Genomic DNA, 22,276 nt, shown 5'->3' on the forward strand with positions numbered 1-22,276 from the left:
CATCACACTGGGTTAGTATGGATGGTAAACAACACACTGGGTTAGTATGGATGGTAGACAACACACTGGGTTAGTATGGATGGTAGACAACACACTGGGTTAGACCTGTAGGTAGACAACACACTGGGTTAGACCTGTAGGTAGACAACACACTGGGTCAGACCTGTAGGTAGACAACACACTGGGTTAGTATGGATGGTAGACAACACACTGGGTTAGTATGGATGGTAGACAACACACTGGGTCAGACCTGTAGGTAGACAACACACTGGGTTAGTATGGATGGTAGACAACACACTGGGTTAGTATGGATGGTAAACAACACACTGGGTTAGTATGGATGGTAGACAACACACTGGGTCAGACCTGTAGGTAGACAACACACTGGGTTAGTATGGATGGTAGACAACACACTGGGTCAGACCTGTAGGTAGACAACACACTGGGTTAGTATGGATGGTAGACAACACACTGGGTTAGTATGGATGGTAGACAACACACTGGGTTAGTATGGATGGTAGACAACACACTGGGTCAGTATGGATGGTAGACAACACACTGGGTTAGTATGGATGGTAGACAACACACTGGGTTAGTATGGATGGTAGACAACACACTGGGTTAGACCTGTAGGTAGACAACACACTGGGTTAGTATGGATGGTAGACAACACACTGGGTTAGTATGGATGGTAGACAACACACTGGGTTAGACCTGTAGGTAGACAACACACTGGGTTAGTATGGATGGTAGACAACACACTGGGTTAGTATGGATGGTAGACAACACACTGGGTCAGACCTGTAGGTAGACAACACACTGGGTTAGTATGGATGGTAGACAACACACTGGGTTAGTATGGATGGTAGACAACACACTGGGTTAGTATGGATGGTAGACAACACACTGGGTCAGTATGGATGGTAGACAACACACTGGGTTAGACCTGTAGGTAGACAACACACTGGGTTAGACCTGTAGGTAGACAACACACTGGGTTAGTATGGATGGTAGACAACACACTGGGTTAGTATGGATGGTAGACAACACACTGGGTTAGTATGGATGGTAGACAACACACTGGGTCAGTATGGATGGTAGACACCACACTGGGTTAGACCTGTAGGTAGACAACACACTGGGTTAGTATGGATGGTAGACAACACACTGGGTTAGTATGGATGGTAGACAACACACTGGGTTAGTATGGATGGTAGACAACACACTGGGTTAGTATGGATGGTAGACAACACACTGGGTTAGTATGGATGGTAGACAACACACTGGGTTAGACCTGTAGGTAGACAACACACTGGGTTAGTATGGATGGTAGACAACACACTGGGTTAGTATGGATGGTAGACAACACACTGGGTTAGTATGGATGGTAGACAACACACTGGGTCAGACCTGTAGGTAGACAACACACTGGGTTAGTATGGATGATACAGATGAGACATGTTAAGAGATTTGTGAGTTCTGTCTGTAAGTGAAAAGCGCTTTACAAATAAAAAAGATTTGATTGTTTTTTTAGACCGGAGTAGAAATCCCAAGATAAGAAACCGGTATAACCATAGAATGAGTCCACATTTATGAATCAGTCTGAGTCGAGAACTGGGGAGGAAGAACTGCTGGTTGGAGAGGACAGAATTATAAATGGCCTCTTCAAAGGTCTACTGTAACCCAGACTGTGTTGTACCATAAAAACACGACATACCAACGTAACAAACATATAGAATCATGAATTAACTGACTTTCTTTCAGATTCAAATCAACATTCATTTTTAGCTATAAATGATGGTTAACCTTTAATTATTTTCCGTTTGGGTTAATAAAATCATAAAAGCCCGACCCCCTTTCTGTGTTTAATAGTCCTCTTCAGATGGGAACTCTATGTAAACTGTGGCAGTAATTTTCCACAGATTGACAGCCCTGGTGCACACTACAGGGTCACAGCTAGGCGTGGCATGGAGAGAGAGAGAGAGAGAGAGAGAGAGAGAGAGAGAGAGAGAGAGAGAGAGAGAGAGAGAGAGAGAGAGAGAGAGAGAGAGAGAGAGAGAGAGAGAGAGAGAGAGAGAGAGAGAGAGAGAGAGAGAGAGAGAGAGAGAGAGAGAGAGAGAGAGAGAGAGAGAGAGAGAGAGAGAGAGAGAGAGAGAGAGAGAGAGAGAGAGAGAGAGAGAGAGAGAGAGAGAGAGAGAGAGAGAGAGAGAGAGAGAGAGAGAGAGAGAGAGAGAGAGAGAGAGAGAGAGCATCCAAATATAAATCCTCATTCAGTGTCTATTGCGTAAGATCTCAATGAAAACCAACCGTTCACATCTTAAAGCTACTCAAAACATATATCCTAGCACATGTTATGGGAAGTCACATGTTCAACACAGTCAAGTTGTTTTACTTCCAGTCACGGCTCCTGCCCCCACCCAACCACCAGCCTCACGTGGTCTTCACTCACAATGGAAACTTTTATCCTCAGAATGAGAGCCAGGACTTTGGCTCTCTAAACTCTAGCTGCCGTCTCTTTCCTTTATCTGGCCACCAATGGAAACTCACTTCAGCTCACGACACTCCACACCTACTTATGTGGTTTCTGCTGCCTCGCGGCGCAGGACGGCCTTTGATAGTCAACAGCTCTGGAGGGGGAAATGGCCGACAGGCCAATGTGCACGAAGCCAGTCTTTTACAATGGCTGCTAAAAATACCGCCTAGATGACAGCATATGCTGTGCAAACAGACCTTGGCACAGACAGGGTAGGTAGGGCTAGGAGAGATGCCCTGGCACAGACAGGGTAGGTAGGGCTAGGAGAGATGCCCTGACACAGACAGGGTAGGTAGGGCTAGGAGAGATGTCCTGACACAGACAGGGTAGGTAGGGCTAGGAGAGATGCCCTGACACAGACAGGGTAGGTAGGGCTAGGAGAGATGCCCTGACACAGACAGGGTAGGTAGGGCTAGGAGAGATGCCCTGACACAGACAGGGTAGGTAGGGCTAGGAGAGATGCCCTGACACAGACAGGGTAGGTAGGGCTAGGAGAGATGCCCTGACACAGACAGGGTAGGTAGGGCTAGGAGAGATGCCCTGACACAGACAGGGTAGGTAGGGCTAGGAGAGATGCCCTGACACAGACAGGGTAGGTAGGGCTAGGAGAGATGCCCTGACACAGACAGGGTAGGTAGGGCTAGGAGAGATGCCCTGACACAGACAGGGTAGGTAGGGCTAGGAGAGATGCCCTGACACAGACAGGGTAGGTAGGGCTAGGAGAGATGCCCTGACACAGACAGGGTAGGTAGGGCTAGGAGAGATGCCCTGACACAGACAGGGTAGGTAGGGCTAGGAGAGATGCCCTGACACAGACAGGGTAGGTAGGGCTAGGAGAGATGCCCTGACACAGACAGGGTAGGTAGGGCTAGGAGAGATGCCCTGACACAGACAGGGTAGGTAGGGCTAGGAGAGATGCCCTGACACAGACAGGGTAGGTAGGGCTAGGAGAGATGCCCTGACACAGACAGGGTAGGTAGGGCTAGGAGAGATGCCCTGACACAGACAGGGTAGGTAGGGCTAGGAGAGATGCCCTGACACAGACAGGGTAGGTAGGGCTAGGAGAGATGCCCTGACACAGACAGGGTAGGTAGGGCTAGGAGAGATGCCCTGACACAGACAGGGTAGGTAGGGCTAGGAGAGATGCCCTGACACAGACAGGGTAGGTAGGGCTAGGAGAGATGCCCTGACACAGACAGGGTAGGTAGGGCTAGGAGAGATGCCCTGACACAGACAGGGTAGGTAGGGCTAGGAGAAAGAGAGCGTAAAACCAATGTTGTTAAACTCACGTGTCTATTGGGTGACAAGAAAAGGGCAACGAGTGAAGAACAAACACCATTGTAAATACAATCCATATTTCTGTTTATTTATTTTCCCTTTTGTACTTGAACTATTTGACATCACTATAACACTGTATGTAGCCATAATATGACATTTGAAATGTCTCTATTCCTTTGAAACATGAGTGTAATGTTTACTGTTCATTTTTTATTGTTTCTTCTCACTTTTGTTTTGGCATGTTAACATGTTTCCCCTGACGAGACAGACAGACACAGAGACAGAGACAGAGACAGAGACAGAGACAGACAGACAGACAGACAGACAGAGAGACAGCTTCCAAACGTCCTCCCAGCCAGACTAAGGAAGCAGCAGTAACTTCTCATACAACAGGCTGTTTCGACTCTTTCAACGTGCCTTCAAAAGATTACAGAAATCATTTCACCAGGCTTAAAGGGTTGATTCTCTGCCATTTCCAGGGAATGTACAGATTTAGGATCTTAATTTGATCACCCTGTTGCAGGAACATTTGTAGTGTATTTGAGGTTTTAAAAGTTTAAATATCCACTTTGAAATTTCAGACTTGATTTTCCCGTACGAAAAATGGAGCAACCCCTACATAAATGTCCATTAACTATAATCCACATTTCCACAGGATTATTTTCCTGCTGTAGCAAACTGGCTCAAATTAAGATCCTACATCTGTACCACATACAGGAGTACAGGCTCATACGAGCTGCCATGCACACGCAGTGTTGTGAAAACCCAATCCCAAAGATGTGTTCGTGAACAGACAGGCAGTCGAGTACCAGTAAAAACTGTGCATGCTGTGTTTCCCAGAGCAGAAGACTGAGGCGGGAAGCTGGCAGGCAGGGAGGAGGAAGAGTGAAGGACAAAATGGCTGAAGCTGTCTGAGGTCAATGGGACCTTCAGTGGGGAGGAGGTGGCGTTCAGGAGCAGGTTTTTACAGAAACCTTGGAAGTGGGCAGACAACCACATTACAGCAACATAAAGGGGCCACAACCCTTCACCCACCGTGCAATAATAACACGTTAGAAGCCCTTAAAGCTGCAATATGGACGTTTATGGACGACCTGACCAAATTCACATAGAAATGTGAGTTATAGATCTGGCATTCTCATTGAAATCAAGTCTAAGACGCGGTAGATCTGTTCTATCTGCACTATTTCTATGCTGCCCGATCTTAAGTTTAGTTTTTGCGTCTTTTACTCTCGGTTTTGTACACCAGCTTCTAACAGCTGAAAATACAATATTATTGGTTCAGGAAAATATATTTCACAGCGGTTTAGATGGTACAATGCATTATGGTCGATTCTGATAAAAGCCTATTCGAATATTCTCTTACATATATGAGGTCTTTATCTAGGCCTGTATTTCAAGTTTCGAGATTATTTGTCATACATTATACAGCTCCTTACTACGCCTATATGTTTTAATCCTGGTTCCATTTCCATTTATGTCCACAGTATAAATGTTCTCTGTAAAACAAATTTACTACAGAAGCTATAATCTTTCAATTATAACGGAATTACATTTTTTCGTTCCACTGAGCCAACAGAACGTAAAAACTTTTTTAGTTATTTTTAATAAATTTGCAAACATTTCCAAAATACTGTTTTTGCTTTGTCATTATGGGGTATTGTGTGTTGGTTGATGAGGGAAAAAACTATAATTTTAGAATAAGGCTGTAACGTAACAAAATGTGAAGAAAAAGTCAAGGGGTCTGAATACTTTCCGAATGCACTGTATAATTCCTCAATCTCTACCACCTGCAGATCTTATCCCTTCAATTAGCTTCTGATGGAAATCACACTTAACAAAATCACAAAAGGATATTTCATAAAGCAACATAAAGTAGTATAATACAGGATAAAGTAGTATAAAGTAGTATAATACAGGATAAAGTAGTATAAAGTAGTATAATACAGGATAAAGCAGTATAAAGTAGTATAAAGCAGTAGAAAGTAGTAGAAAGTAGTATAGTACAGTATAAAGTAGTATAAAGCAGTATAAAGTAGTATAGTACAGGATAAAGTAGTATAAAGCAACATGAAGCAGTATAAAGTAGTATAAAGCAGTAGAAAGTAGTAGAAAGTAGTATAAAGTAGTATAGTACAGTATAAAGTAGTATAAAGCAGTATAAAGTAGTATAGTACAGGATAAAGTAGTATAAAGCAGTATAAAGTAGTAGGAAGTAGTATAAAGTAGTATAAAGCAGTAGAAAGTAGTAGAAAGCAGTATAAAGTAGTATAAAGCAACATGAAGCAGTATAAAGTAGTATAAAGCAGTATAAAGTAGTATAAAGTAGTATAAAGTAGTATAGTACAGTATAAAGTAGTATAAAGCAGTATAAAGTAGTATAGTACAGTATAAAGTAGTATAAAGCAGTATAAAGTAGTATAGTACAGTATAAAGTAGTATAAAGCAGTATAAAGTAGTATAGTACAGTATAAAGTAGTATAAAGCAGTATAAAGTAGTATAGTACAGTATAAAGTAGTATAAAGCAGTATAAAGTAGTATTGTACAGTATAAAGTAGTATAAAGCAGTATAAAGTAGTATTGTACAGTATAAAGCAGTGTAAAGCAACATGAAGCAGTATATGGTGAGTAGAGCAGTCTTTACCTGGTGGGGCGACTCTGTCCTGGTAGGTGGGTTTGTAGTTACTAAGGGTTAGCAGCAGGGCCTGGATGGTCCCGATGAAAATCCCAGCCAAGCATCCATAGAAGATCAGGTAGAACAACAAGATTTTAACTGCGGAGAGAAAGACCGAAGGGATTCGTTACAAATAGACACATGCGACAGATTTAGTAGTCGACGGCGTAGTGATATGCATGTCCTGTTTTAGCAGATCTAACACGGTGAATAGGGTGTCAACAATACAGGCCCCCTTGAACATGTTGCCTGAAATTGATTCTAACTGGAAATTCCAGGGAAACTTCCCTCTCCAGGAAAACCACGTTAGACATTAGCCTGACAGGAAGCTGAACGGAAGACCGCTGGGGGTTTAAAGGGCTGAGTAACTCTAGTGACTAGGAATGTGCTGAGCGATGCAGGGTGTGGCGTGGCCAGCTAGAATTCTAATCATTTATCAAAATACAACAACAACAAAACAAAAAAAGCAAGTTTGAAGTCAAGTTATTTAACCATAGATGTTATTTGAGGGTTATAGGGATATATTGGTGATTGAGATGACTTTAAATCTAATTCAACGTGTCCTCCTTTGCCACCACAGCTCAGTAACTAATGGACATGTCTACAAAATCACTTTCAAAATGGCTGAAAAAAACAACCAAATATTTGCTTATCTAAACTAAGCTGATGCTGTCATTATAAGTGCTTATGATCCAATATGAGAAGTCATTAAAGTATTTATTTAATTACAAAGACAGTCTAAATCTTTGTGAGAGGCACAAGAGTGTTAATCTTCCTGGTACTAAATCTCTCTACGGTTTTACTTATTCTGGATTGACTGTAAACTTCAGCCTGTTAATCCTGCTGTTAATGCTACTACACAACATCCCCTACACTACTACACAACATCCCCTACACTACTACACAACATCCCCTACACTACTACACAACATCCCCTACACTACTACACAACATCCCCTACACTACTACACAACATCCCCTACACTACTACACAACATCCCCTACACTACTACACAACATCCCCTACACTACTACACAACATCCCCTACACTACTACACAACATCCCCTACACTACTACACAACATCCCCTACACTACTACACAACATCCCCTACACTACCACAGAACATCCCCTACACTACTACAGAACATTCCCTACACTACTACAGAACATTCCCTACACATACTACTACAGAACATTCCCTACACATACACTACTACAGAACATTCCCTACACTACACTACACAGAACATTCCCTACACATACACTACTACAGAACATTCCCTACACATACACTATTACAGAACATTCCCTCCCCTACACATACACTACTACACTCTACTGTTCTTTACTCTACACCACTACTGTTCTATACTCCACTCTACTGTTCTACACCACTCTACTGTTCTCGACACCACTCTACACCACTCTACTCTACTGTTCTTTACTATACACCACTCTACTGTTCTTAACTATACACCACTCTACTGTTCTCTACACCACTCTACTGTTCTCTACACCACTCTACTGTTCTCTACACCACTCTACTGTTTTACTATACACCCCTCTACTGTTCTCTACACCACTCTACTGTTCTCTACACCACTCTACTGTTCTTTACTATACACCACTCTACTGTTCTCTACACCACTCTACTGTTCTCTACACCACTCTACTGTTCTTAACTATACACCACTCTACTGTTCTTTACTATACACCACTCTACTGTTCTTTACTATACACCACTCTACTGTTCTCTACTATACACCACTCTACTATTCTCTACTATACACCACTCTACTGTTCTCTACACCACTCTACTGTTCTCTACACCACTCTACTGTTCTCTACTATACTGTTCTTTACTATACACCACTCTACTGTTCTCTACACCACTCTACTGTTCTCTACTTTACACCACTCTACTATTCTTAACTATACACCACTCTACTGTTCTCTACACCACTCTACTGTTCCCTACACCACTCTACTGTTCTTTACTATACACCACTCTACAGTTCTTAACTATACACCACTCTACTGTTCTCTACACCACTCTACTGTTCTCTACACCACTCTACTGTTCACTACACCACTCTACTGTTCTCTACTCTACTGTTCTTTACTATACACCACTCTACAGTTCTTAACTATACACCAATCTACTGTTCTCTACACCACTCTACTGTTCTCTACTTTACTGTTCTCTACTCTACACCACTCTACACCATTCTACTCTACACCCCTCTACTGTTCCCTACACCAGTCTACTGTTCTCTACACCACTCTACTGTTCTCTACTCTCCTGTTCTCTACTCTACTGTTCTCTACTATACTGTTCTCTACACCACTCTACTGTTCTCTACACCACTCTACTGTTCTCTACTATACTGTTCTCTACACCACTACTGTTCTCTACTCTACTGTTCTCTACTTTACACCACTCTACTGTTCTCTACTCTACTGTTCTCTACTGTTCTCTACTCTACTGTTCTCTACTCTATACCACTCTACTGTTCTCTACTCTACTGTTCTCTACTATACACCACTCTACTGTTCTCTACACTACTGTTCTCTACTCTATACCACTCTACTGTTCTCTACTCTACTGTTCTCTACTGTTCTCTACTCTACTGTTCTCTACTCTACTGTTCTCTAGTCTACACTAATCTCACTAATTTAGTAACACTAATTTACTCTATACCACTCTACTGTTCTCTACTATACACCACTCTACTGTTCTCTACACCACTACTGTTCTCTACTCTACTGTTCTCTACTCTATACCACTCTACTGTTCTCTACTGTGCTCTACTCTACTGTTCTCTACTCTACTGTTCTCTAGTCTACACTAATCTCACTAATTTAATAACACTAATTTACTCTATACCACTCTACTGTTCTCTACTATACACCACTCTACTGTTCTCTACACCACTACTGTTCTCTACTCTACTGTTCTCTACTCTATACCACTCTACTTTACACCACTCTACTGTTCTCTACTTTACACCACTCTACTGTTCTCTACACCACTCTACTGTTCTCTACTCTGTTCTCTCCTCTACACCACTCTACACCACTACTGTTCTCTACACCACTCTACTGTTCTCTACACCACTCTACTGTTCTCTACACCACTCTACTGTTCTTAACTATACACCACTCTACTGTTCTTTACTATACACCACTCTACTGTTCTTTACTATACACCACTCTACTGTTCTCTACTATACACCACTCTACTATTCTCTACTATACACCACTCTACTGTTCTCTACACCACTCTACTGTTCTCTACACCACTCTACTGTTCTTAACTATACACCACTCTACTGTTCTCTACACCACTCTACTGTTCTCTACTATACTGTTCTTTACTATACACCACTCTACTGTTCTCTACACCACTCTACTGTTCTCTACTTTACACCACTCTACTATTCTTAACTATACACCACTCTACTGTTCTCTACACCACTCTACTGTTCCCTACACCACTCTACTGTTCTTTACTATACACCACTCTACAATTCTTAACTATACACCACTCTACTGTTCTCTACACCACTCTACTGTTCTCTACACCACTCTACTGTTCACTACACCACTCTACTGTTCTCTACTCTACTGTTCTTTACTATACACCACTCTACAGTTCTTAACTATACACCAATCTACTGTTCTCTACACCACTCTACTGTTCTCTACACCACTCTACTGTTCTCTACTTTACTGTTCTCTACTCTACACCACTCTACACCATTCTACTCTACACCCCTCTACTGTTCCCTACACCAGTCTACTGTTCCCTACACCACTCTACTGTTCTCTACACCACTCTACTGTTCTCTACACCACTCTACTGTTCTCTACACCACTCTACTGTTCTCTACTCTCCTGTTCTCTACTCTACTGTTCTCTACTATACTGTTCTCTACACCACTCTACTGTTCTCTACACCACTCTACTGTTCTCTACTATACTGTTCTCTACACCACTACTGTTCTCTACTCTACTGTTCTCTACTTTACACCACTCTACTGTTCTCTACTCTACTGTTCTCTACTGTTCTCTACTCTACTGTTCTCTACTCTATACCACTCTACTGTTCTCTACTCTACTGTTCTCTACTATACACCACTCTACTGTTCTCTACTCTATACCACTCTACTGTTCTCTACTGTTCTCTACTCTACTGTTCTCTACTCTACTGTTCTCTAGTCTACACTAATCTCACTAATTTAATAACACTAATTTACTCTATACCACTCTACTGTTCTCTACTATACACCACTCTACTGTTCTCTACACCACTACTGTTCTCTACTCTACTGTTCTCTACTCTATACCACTCTACTTTACACCACTCTACTGTTCTCTACTTTACACCACTCTACTGTTCTCTACACCACTCTACTGTTCTCTACTCTGTTCTCTCCTCTACACCACTCTACACCACTACTGTTCTCTACACCACTCTACTGTTCTCCACTCTACTGTTCTCCAGTCTACTGTTCTCTACTCTACTGTTCTCTACTCTACTGTTCTCTACTCTACTGTTCTCTACTCTACTGTTCTCTACTCTACTGTTCTCTACTCTACTGTTCTCTACTCTACTGTTCTCTACTCTACTGTTCTCTACTCTACTGTTCTCTACTCTACTGTTCTCTACTCTACTGTTCTCTACTGTTCTCTACTCTACTGTTCTCTAGTCTACTGTTCTCTACTCTACTGTTCTCTAGTCTACTGTTCTCTACTCTACTGTTCTCTACTCTACTGTTCTCTACTCTACTGTTCTCTACTCTACTGTTCTCTACTCTACTGTTCTCTACTCTACTGTTCTCTACTCTACTGTTCTCTACTCTACTGTTCTCTACTCTACTGTTCTCTACTCTACTGTTCTCTACTCTACTGTTCTCTACTCTACTGTTCTCTACTGTTCTCTACTCTACTGTTCTCTAGTCTACTGTTCTCTACTCTACTGTTCTCTAGTCTACTGTTCTCTACTCTACTGTTCTCTACTCTACTGTTCTCTACTCTACTGTTCTCTACTCTACTGTTCTCTACTCTACTGTTCTCTACTCTACTGTTCTCTACTGTTCTCTACTCTACTGTTCTCTAGTCTACTGTTCTCTACTCTACTGTTCTCTACTCTACTGTTCTCTACTCTACTGTTCTCTACTCTACTGTTCTCTACTGTTCTCTACTCTACTGTTCTCTAGTCTACTGTTCTCTACTCTACTGTTCTCTACTCTACTGTTCTCTACTCTACTGTTCTCTACTCTACTGGTCTCTACTGTTCTCTACTGTTCTCTACTCTACTGTTCTCTAGTCTACTGTTCTCTAGTCTACTGTTCTCTACTCTACTGTTCTCTACTCTACTGTTCTCTACTCTACTGTTCTCTACTGTTCTCTACTCTACTGTTCTCTACTCTACTGTTCTCTACTCTACTGTTCTCTACTCTACTGTTCTCTAGTCTAATGTTCTCTAGTCTAATGTTCTCTACTCTACTGTTCTCTACTCTACTGTTCTCTACTCTACTGTTCTCTAGTCTACTGTTCTCTACTCTACTGTTCTCTACTCTACTGTTCTCTACTCTACTGTTCTCTACTCTACTGTTCTCTACTCTACTGTTCTCTACTCTACTGTTCTCTAGTCTACTGTTCTCTAGTCTACTGTTCTCTACTCTACTGTTCTCTACTCTACTGTTCTCTAGTCTACTGTTCTCTAGTCTACTGTTCTCTAGTCTACTGTTCTCTACTCTACTGTTCTCTACACCCCTCTACTGTTCTCTACACCACTCCATACGCTGTGTGTTGAAATGAATCTCGTCTCCCTCCCATGATGAAATAGTAACGGAGGGCAACAACATCTAGCAGGGTGAGTCACTCTGGCTCGTTGTCGACGGTTACCAGTCCCTCTCCTCTATCAGCCTCATTTACAAACATCCCCAAACTCCCCCCCCCCCCCCCCCACCTCACATGGCGCCGTGCAGTCAGGCAGAGACGGGTGTGGCAAGACATGTTACTTTCTCTCCCTGCAAGTGAAGGTGACAGGATGACCAACAGTAAATCAACCCTGCTGCCCTTAACCTTGGGTCATAACAAAACAATCGACGGGAAACACTTTTACTAGTGTTTGAGCAGAATAAATGCATAGTGCAACAGTGTCTGGGTCGGTGTGTGTGTGAGAGAGAGAGAGAGCGACTGATTGACTGGCGGTAACCATGGCAGCGAGCTCTGGGGTGAGAGAGATGCAAACCAGTTGCATCGAAGGTGACCGTGGCTGTATTTTTGTAGGCATAGAGTACCACAGTATGAGTCATAATACCCATAAAACCTAGCGTTCAAACAGGGAAATGGCTCCAATCGTTTTTCCACCATTCATTTCTCCCCATAGGGGATTCTAGAAACACTTAAAATAAGGGCTGTGTTTTGTGTAGGCTTACCCTGGCGTGACGTTTTGATAATCATGTAAATCTCTTGGACAAGGTGACTTTTATCAATATATTAGCCTGTATTTACCCCCTTAAAAATGAAATGCTAATTACCTGCTAATGTGGCGATCATAAAGAACTACAAATTCCATGATGATCTGAACGAGACTGCCGAATTTGAGGCAAAGGTAAGAATCTCTGGATTAACTATCTAATGTTATCTAAATGTAGTAGTTAATAAATTGGCTACATTTCTTTACATTGACTATTCTGTGAACTGTCTTGTGCAAGTTTTAAATTGACACAATACCTGTTAGAAAAGGTGTCTGCTAGAGATGAGGTGCAGGATCAATACATGTTAGAAAAGGTGTCTGCTAGAGATGAGGTGCAGGATCAATACCTGTTAGACAATGTGTCTCCTAGAGATGAGGTGCAGGATCAATACCTGTTAGAAAAGGTGTCTGCTAGAGATGAGGTGCAGGATCAATACCTGTTAGAAAAGATGTCTGCTAGAGATGAGGTGCAGGATCAATACCTGTTAGAAAAGGTGTCTGCTAGAGATGAGGTGCAGGATCAATACCTGTTAGCAAAGGTGTCTGCTAGAGATGAGGTGCAGGATCAATACCTGTTAGAAAAGGTGTCTGCTAGAGATGAGGTGCAGGATCAATACCTGTTAGAAAAGGTGTCTGCTAGAGATGAGGTGCAGGATCAATACCTGTTAGAAAAGGTGTCTGCTAGAGATGAGGTGCAGGAGCTGGCTGGGATTTGTAGTCTGGCATGATGTCTACTTTGAGGCTAATTAGCTTCTTCTTCTTTTTAACTGAGTGTAAATAGAGCCAAATATATTGATAATTCACCTTGTCCGTGAGGGATTTACATGGTTATCAAGACGTCATGCCAGGGTAGGCCTGCACAAAACACAGCCCATATTTAAACTTTCTAAAATCCCCTATGGGACAAGTTTATGGTGAAAAAACGATTGGAACCATTTCCCTGTTTGACCGCTAGGTTTTATGGGTATTATGACACCTCCACTGTGGGGCTCTATTAACGGAGGCTCATTGGTTAAAATTGGTTTTTATTAAACGCTGAAAATAGGGTCTGTGGTAAACAGGTTTATGAGTTCTGATGCATTATTCTATTGGATCATCTATCAGCTAACCTCACTTAAAAATATATATTTTTAAAGAATTTATGTAATCCAAACAAGCACATAAAAGCTTCATAATAAATAAAGGTCATGTTTTTACTGTCTGATAGACCAACTCAGTGGCCTTGTGGTTAAAGTGTCCTGAGATTGGAAAGTTATGAATTCAATCTCTGGTCGGGTCATACCAAAGACTCTAAAAATGGGACCTGATGTGTTTCCGCTTGACATTCAGCATTAAAGAGATAAGATTGGGGGTAAGGCCCTGAGATAGACTAGCGTCCTGTCCAGGGTTAAGGCCCTGAGATAGACTAGCGTCCTGTCCAGGGTTAAGGCCCTGTGATAGACCAGCATCTTGTCCAGGGGTAAGGCCCTGAGATAGACTAGTGTCCTGTCCAGGGTTAAGGCCCTGTGATAGACTAGTGTCCTGTCCAGGGGTGGCACTTGTACATCAAGCTGCCTCACGCTACACAAAACAGGAGATAGTTAAGTAAGTAGGCTCATCAAACTGACTGATATTATCTCAGATTAAACTGACTGATATTATCTCAGATTAAACTGACTGATATTATCTCATAGATTAAACTGACTGATATTATCTCATATTAAACTGACTGATATTATCTCAGATTAAACTGACTGATATTATCTCATAGATTAAACTGACTGATATTATCTCATAGATTAAACTGACTGATATTATCTCAGATTAAACTGACTGATATTATCTCAGATTAAACTGACTGATATTATCTCATAGATTAAACTGATTGATATTATCTCAGATTAAACTGACTGATATTATCTCAGATTAAACTGACTGATATTATCTCATAGATTAAACTGACTGATATTATCTCAGATTAAACTGATTGATATTATCTCATAGATTAAACTGACTGATGTTATCTCAGATTAAACTGACTGATATTATCTCAGGTTAAACTGACTGATATTATCTCATAGATTAAACTGACTGATATTATCTCATAGATTAAACTGACTGATTATCTCAGATTAAACTGACTGATATTATCTCATAGATTAAACTGACTGATATTATCTCAGATTAAACTGACTGATATTATCTCATAGATTAAACTGACTGATATTATCTCATAGATTAAACTGACTGATATTATCTCAGATTAAACTGACTGATATTATCTCATAGATTAAACTGACTGATATTATCTCATAGATTAAACTGACTGATATTATCTCGTAGATTAAACTGACTATTATCTCAGATTAAACTGATTGATATTATCTCAGATTAAACTGATTGATATTATCTCATAGATTAAATTGACTGATATTATCTCAGATTAAACTGACTGATATTATCTCATAGATTAAACTGACTGATGTTATCTCATAGATTAAACTGACTGATATTATCTCATAGATTAAACTGACTGATGTTATCTCATAGATTAAACTGACTGATATTATCTCAGATTAAACTGACTGATATTATCTCATAGATTAAACTGACTGATATTATCTCAGATTAAACTGACTGATATTATCTCATAGATTAAACTGATTGATATTATCTCATAGATTAAACTGACTGATGTTATCTCAGATTAAACTGACTGATATTATCTCATAGATTAAACTGACTGATATTATCTCAGATTAAACTGACTGATATTATCTCAGATTAAACTGACTGATATTATCTCAGATTAAACTGATTGATATTATCTCATAGATTAAATTGACTGATATTATCTCAGATTAAACTGACTGATATTATCTCATAGATTAAACTGACTGATGTTATCTCATAGATTAAACTGACTGATGTTATCTCAGATTAAACTGACTGATATTATCTCAGATTAAACTGACTGATATTATCTCAGATTAAACTGACTGATGTTATCTCAGATTAAACTGACTGATGTTATCTCAGATTAAACTGACTGATGTTATCTCAGATTAAACTGACTGATATTATCTCATAGATTAAACTGACTGATGTTATCTCAGATTAAACTGACTGATATTATCTCAGATTAAACTGACTGATATTATCTCAGATTAAACTGACTGATATTATTTTAGATTAAACTGACTGATATTATCTCAGATTAAACTGACTGATGTTATCTCAGATTAAACTGACTGATATTATCTCATAGATTAAACTGACTGATGTTATTTCAGATTAAACTGACTGATGTTATCTCAGGTTAAACTGACTGATATTATCTCAGATTAAACTGACTGATATTATCTCATAGATTAAACTGACTGATATTATCTCATAGAACAAAATGTATAAGATCTCCGAAACCTGTTAACCTCAGACCGTGTAATCCAAAACACCTCCAAAAGCTGCATTCATTTCCTCCGTAGGCTTTGGGCAACGAGCCATCGGGACTACAAGCTGGCGAGCCCTATAGGCCCGTTCCAAAGTCCAATTCATTTATTTGTCTCTCAAATATGTGTTTTTCTTACCTACGACCGGGGGAATAGCTAAATTCAGACCGCTATCGTTTTCTCGCTCTCTTGTGATAAAGAGCCATCGGACCACTGAGTGAATGTGATCAAATTGGCCAATAGGAGACTTGTTGAATGCCTTCCAGTCCTTGTGATAACCTCTCTCTCTCTCTCTCTCTCTCTCAGCTCGGTCTACCCCCCCCCCCCCCCCCAAGAGCAGCAGGGTAGACAGGCAGGCAGGCAAGCATGGCTTCGTGTTGTGAATGGACAACTCAGGCACGTTCTCACATTTCTCAAGGCAAGCAGCACAGAGATTGCTGAGATTATCATAATTGTCCTATTTCGTGCAATAGCACCGTATACGCTTATATATATATATATATAGAATATTTTATATAGTACTGTATGGGTAGCCGTAAGTATAAGGGTTATTACACCGTCATTGGGATACAAGTGTCACTAAATGAAGCCCTGAATCAATGTAGCCTACGTAGTCGCTAATTCCTACCCATTTTGATGATGACCAATTGTGATTTGATGCGAAAATGAGATGGTGCTGCACAGCCAGCCAATTGGAAGGCTTATCCTGAGCAATAACCGCTGCAACCTGGTCTCAGAGCTTTTTGTATTATTCTGTACGTAAATCTGAGAAACTTTGTTTCCTGTGATTATTTTACACTATGTATTAATTTGTGGATGTCTATCACCCATTTCGTATGATATGTTACGAACTATCATTTGTATTATATGTTACGAATTCTAGCTAGGCTAGGGTTTCTGAGTTAGCATGTTAGCTAACACTTAACTCTTTAACCTAAGTAGCTAAAATCATCAAATGCTAAAGTTGTCTGTGATGAGATTCGAACTCGCAACCTTTGGGTTGCTAGATGATGGCGTTATACACCCACCCATCCGACTTTCGTTTTTTTGCCTCAAGTAACCTGCTGTCTTATGTAGCCATATCAAACATGTCATACTATTTTTAACCTTTACCGAACCTCAACCCCGTATCCGGGATCACCCCCCACCCCCCACACACTGATTAGCATAGATAGCATAGCTTCAGAAGTAGATAGTAGCATCTAAATATCATTAAATCACAAGTCCAAGACACCAGATGAAAGATACAGATCTTGTGAATAAAGCCACCATTTCAGATTTTTAAAATGTTTTACAGGGAAGACAAAATATGTAAATCTATTAGCTAAACACGTTAGCAAAATACACCACTATTCTAACTCCATCAGTTTCTTACTCCTTCAGGTGCTATCACCAATTCGGCTCAACTAAGATATTGATATCCACTAACCAAGAAAAAACCTCTTCAGATGACAGTCTGATAACATATTCATGGTATAGGATAGTTTTTGTTAGAAAAAAGTGCATATTTCAGGTAGAAATCACAGTTTACAATTGCACCGACCATCGCAAATCGACTAGAATTACTAGATAGAGCAACGTGTATGACCAATTTACTCATCATAAAACATTTCATAAGAATAGACAAAGCATAGCAATGGAAAGACCCAGATCTTGTGATTCCAGACAATATTTCAGATTTTCTAAGCGTTTTACAGCGAAAACACAATAAATCGATAAGTTAGCATACTACATGTGAAAACGTTACCAGAGCATCGATTCCAGCCAAAGAGCGCTATAACGTAATCACCGCCAAAAGATATTAATTTTTTCACTAACCTTCTCAGAATTCTTCCGATGACACTCCTGTAACATCATTTTACAACATACATATACAGTTTGTTCGAAAAGGTGCATATTTAGCCATACAAAACCGTGGTTACACAATGAAAATACTAGGAAATCAAGCCTCAATATGTCTGACGTCATCTATCAGAGTGATCTAGTTTAATTAAAAGCTAATCATATACTTGACTAAAAAATACAGGGTTGACAGGAATCGAAAGACAAATTAGTTCTTAATGCAACCGCTGATTTACATTTTTAAAATTATCCTTACTTTTCAATACAGGGTTGGCCAAGTGAAGCTATACAAAACAAAATGGCGATGTATGCGTTTAAAATATTTCGACAGAAACACGGTTTATCATATTAAATATTGCTTACTTTGAGCTGATCTTCCATCATATTCTTGGGCAATGTATCCTTTCTATGTTATAAACGTCTTTTGGTCGATAGATGTCCTCTGTCCTTCGAAATGTCCACTAACAACGACCGAGACCGCGAAACGTTCCCAAAGCTAGAAAGTGCACGACAAAGAAATTCCTCAGAATCGCACTAAACGGATATAAATTGCTATAAAACGGTTTAAATTAACTACCTTATGATGTTTCTAAGTCCTATATCGAATTAAATTACAGACGGATACATTTCAAGTTGATAACCGAGCCTGTGAAAATGGCGTCCGGAGGTCCCATCCTGCGTAAGGGCTTGCGTCGAAAGGGGGGCTACTCTCACTCCTTGGTGTTTTATAACCTCTGAGAGCTACCTAGAAGGCCCATTCCACTTCTCATTGGTTACTGACATCCAGGGGAAGGCGGGTGCAGTTCGTGTCGTGCCATAGGATAGACAGAGACCTTAAAAACTGATCTGAAACCAGAGCTTCGCTCTCAGACCTTTCACTGTCTGTCATGGATTTCGCTGTAGAAATTTTTCTGGGTCACCCACAGACATAATTTCAACGTTGTATGAAACTAGAAGGTGTTTTCTATCCAATATAATTAATAATATGCATATTGTACGAGCAAGAATTGAGTACTAGGCAGTTTAATTTGGAGACGACAAAATGCTAATTCGGAACAGCACCCCCTGTAGTCGCAAGAAGTTAATGTCCCGGATTTACGTTTACTATGTTTTGACAGTCTATGAGACCAGGCTGCAACAACCACATCGATGTGACGCGACGTGCGCGATATGTAGGCTACGCAAACAAAGGCTACACGCCAGAAACCTTGGCACTTTTCAAAACGTAGCAAGCTACTTTCATTGAGCTTCTGAATTGTATAAATTAATTCAGAGAACAGCAACTGTTTCGAGAGATAAACCAACACTTATCAGTGAACAGGCGCTCTTTGCGTTACCAAAATAGTCTGGCAGCAGGAAACAAATGTTGCCTTGTAACTGTGTCCCCTACAAGAGCCGTACAATCTGTCTTTATTTTTGCTCGTATTGTGAAAGCCTACCGTAACAATCGCCCTACCCATGTGAACTCGAGGAATTGATTTAAGCAACAGATTGTTTCCAGTAGCTGCTAAAAGAAACAAAGTTGTCTGTGGGGGAGGGGTGGCCCTAGAGAAACCGAGCATGTGAGTCGTGACATGATCTTTCTATGTAGAAAAAGCGCCTAGATAAAAAACGAAATGTTGCCAATAGATAACCTACTGCAACAAGTCTCCCACTCGAATACCGAGCAGAAAAATGTTGAGATAACGTCTGTGTTACAGTTGTTGCTAGCTCACCAGTTGAACAAGAAAGTGTCTCATCGGTAAATCAATGCTCATTTGTTGGCTTCATTTTACATGACATTCTCTCGGTCCAAAACAATGACATTACTTTCAGGCGAAAAGGCCCGATCACCTTGACTGCTCACCTTGAACCCGGATTCCTTTAAAAAAAACTAACTAACTCTATTGGGATAAAACTGCTAATTACCGAGGTAATGGGTGTCCCCCTGTCATTTGGCACATTATTTTGTTCAGAGAAAGAAATCAATTCATATTTACCAACTCTTTATCAATTTTCTCCAATCTAGGCTAACTATGTGACAGCAGAAACAAGCATGCCATTTTGGCAAGACAAGCACATGCTAGTTGCAATCCAACACTCCCGATTGCCACCATATAATGTAAATTATGTCCTTCAAAATGACCTCTTTGGCAAAGGACACCGACTCTAGTTTTCGCTGTACATGATCGACCCGGGTTAAACGAATAATAACGGATAGGAACATTATTTACGTTCACTTGATCTAAAAGTCTGAATATATTTCAACTGCCTTTTAGACAGTACTAAATTTCATTACATTTATTTTAATCGTATTCCATCAATAGGTTATACGGTTATTTTACAGATTTAGTTGTTTATAAATCACGTTTAATTCATTTGATGTGTTTCTCCTGTAATTTTTCCATTGAAAAGTGAATTTTCGCTACACAGCATGCTGTGTCCAATCAAACAGGTGCTGTATTTGTATTTCTCAATCAGGAAATACAGAACGAGTCCGGAACTCTCTGTGCCGTTACATTATTCCGAGAATCCACGGAAACAACTGGGCTACAACTCGTATCATTCTTATCCTCGAGTTAATTTCCAGAAAAGCGTCGATTAAAAGTAGTTTATTACGGATTTATGTACTTACACCAACTGCCACCAGTGCGTCCTAGAAATTCCTTCCTTTCCGAATTCCACAGAAAGCTCTTCCATCCACCGTCTCCATCTTTATTTGCCGACATCTTTTTTTGCCTTTTAATTTCCCTTTTCAATTAATATTATCTAATGGGTTTAGGTCCCCGATTCCTGTACTGTCCCCCGTTACAGAATAGTAAAGGACAGTTTCGTACCCGGCTCTCCTATTGTACAGCACACAATTTATCTCTTATGGTAACCGACTCCGCCCGCAAACTCTTGTAATAAGTTACCTACAAAGAGGGGGGGGCCAACTCTGGCAAATCACAAGCCGTCATCCTTCTGCGTAAGAAACAAGGGGGCAACTGCTATGATCACCGCTCCGTGAAGCAAGGCAGCCCCAGGCGGTTCAAAACGAAATGGTGGAACTAAAATGGTAGAATTTTAAAACCGAAATAGAATACAAATTCTATGGTGATGTCATAAACTCCGCAACATTATATTACCATTCTTGGAGTTCTATTATCACATCGCATGTTTAAAAGTCATTATATTTCTCAGGAGTTAACTTTGTACTTTAGTACATTTGATTATAATTCTTGCTAAATATCACATCCATAAAAGTTATTGTTTAAGGGAGAAAAAAAACATCTTATTTTTTTAAGGTAGACTTAAATAATTACTTTGCCAAATTGCTCTGTGAGAATAAGACGGTATTGAAATCAATTTATACTCTTAAGCTTTTAAAATGTCGTTGAATGTAAAAACTCTGTTTTTGTGTTTATCTGTTTGTAATGTTTTGTGTTACATTTTTTAAGAAGGATGAATAGATTTTTGTAACACATTTGAATTTGTATCCTTCAAAATGTATGTAATTTCAATAATAAAAATAATTGTACTTTGGTACCTCGTTCTTGGTTCATTCAAAGCTGTTCATAAAGAATGTATTTAAAGACACAACCCCTACCCTTATGATTGAATAACATAAGAGAGAAAAATAACTGTAACGTGTAATAATATGCTAACTAATAAGCTAATTTCACTTTGTGGAAAGTTGGTTTTTCCTGATCAGGAAATACTCTGGGCCCTATGGAGTTATTCCTGGTCAGGTCACATGGTCAGGAAAATACTTTTAATTTGACCAGGTTGTCCCATTGAGGTCAAAACACATGTTTTTCAAGAGAAACCTGGCCGCTGCTCTCACTTACACCATGGCTTGTTTAGGACTCCTTGTAAATGGGCTGACAAAAAGCTTTCAAGTATTATTGAAGTCTGTATTGATATGACAACTCACCAGTAGGACAACTCGCCAGTCGGACAACTCACCAGTCGTAAATCAGCCCCATTTCATAGTGATTCCTCATCAGACAGGCCCTGTCACTCCAGTTCTATGATGTGGCCCTGTCATCAACCAAGAACATGTTC

At 40.2% G+C, this 22,276-nt stretch overlaps 1 protein-coding gene across 1 annotated transcript in view; it reads right to left on the bottom strand.

The window, feature by feature from the left end:
• The window catches only part of atp1b1a (ATPase Na+/K+ transporting subunit beta 1a), a 32,234-nt gene extending 11,047 nt beyond the window's left edge, over window positions 1–21,187 (bottom strand). Inside the window, exons 1-2 of the mRNA XM_071342287.1 lie at window positions 20,865–21,187; window positions 6,457–6,585 (exon numbers count right to left, since the gene is read on the bottom strand). Coding sequence (XP_071198388.1) covers window positions 6,457–6,585; window positions 20,865–20,958 — 223 coding nt within the window. The 5' untranslated portion in view covers window positions 20,959–21,187. The remainder of the gene's footprint in view (window positions 1–6,456; window positions 6,586–20,864) is intronic.
• Between the last annotated feature and the right edge of the window lie 1,089 nt (window positions 21,188–22,276).

Source organism: Salvelinus alpinus, chromosome 15 (assembly GCF_045679555.1).
Source record: "Salvelinus alpinus chromosome 15, SLU_Salpinus.1, whole genome shotgun sequence".
Taxonomy (NCBI): domain Eukaryota; kingdom Metazoa; phylum Chordata; class Actinopteri; order Salmoniformes; family Salmonidae; genus Salvelinus; species Salvelinus alpinus.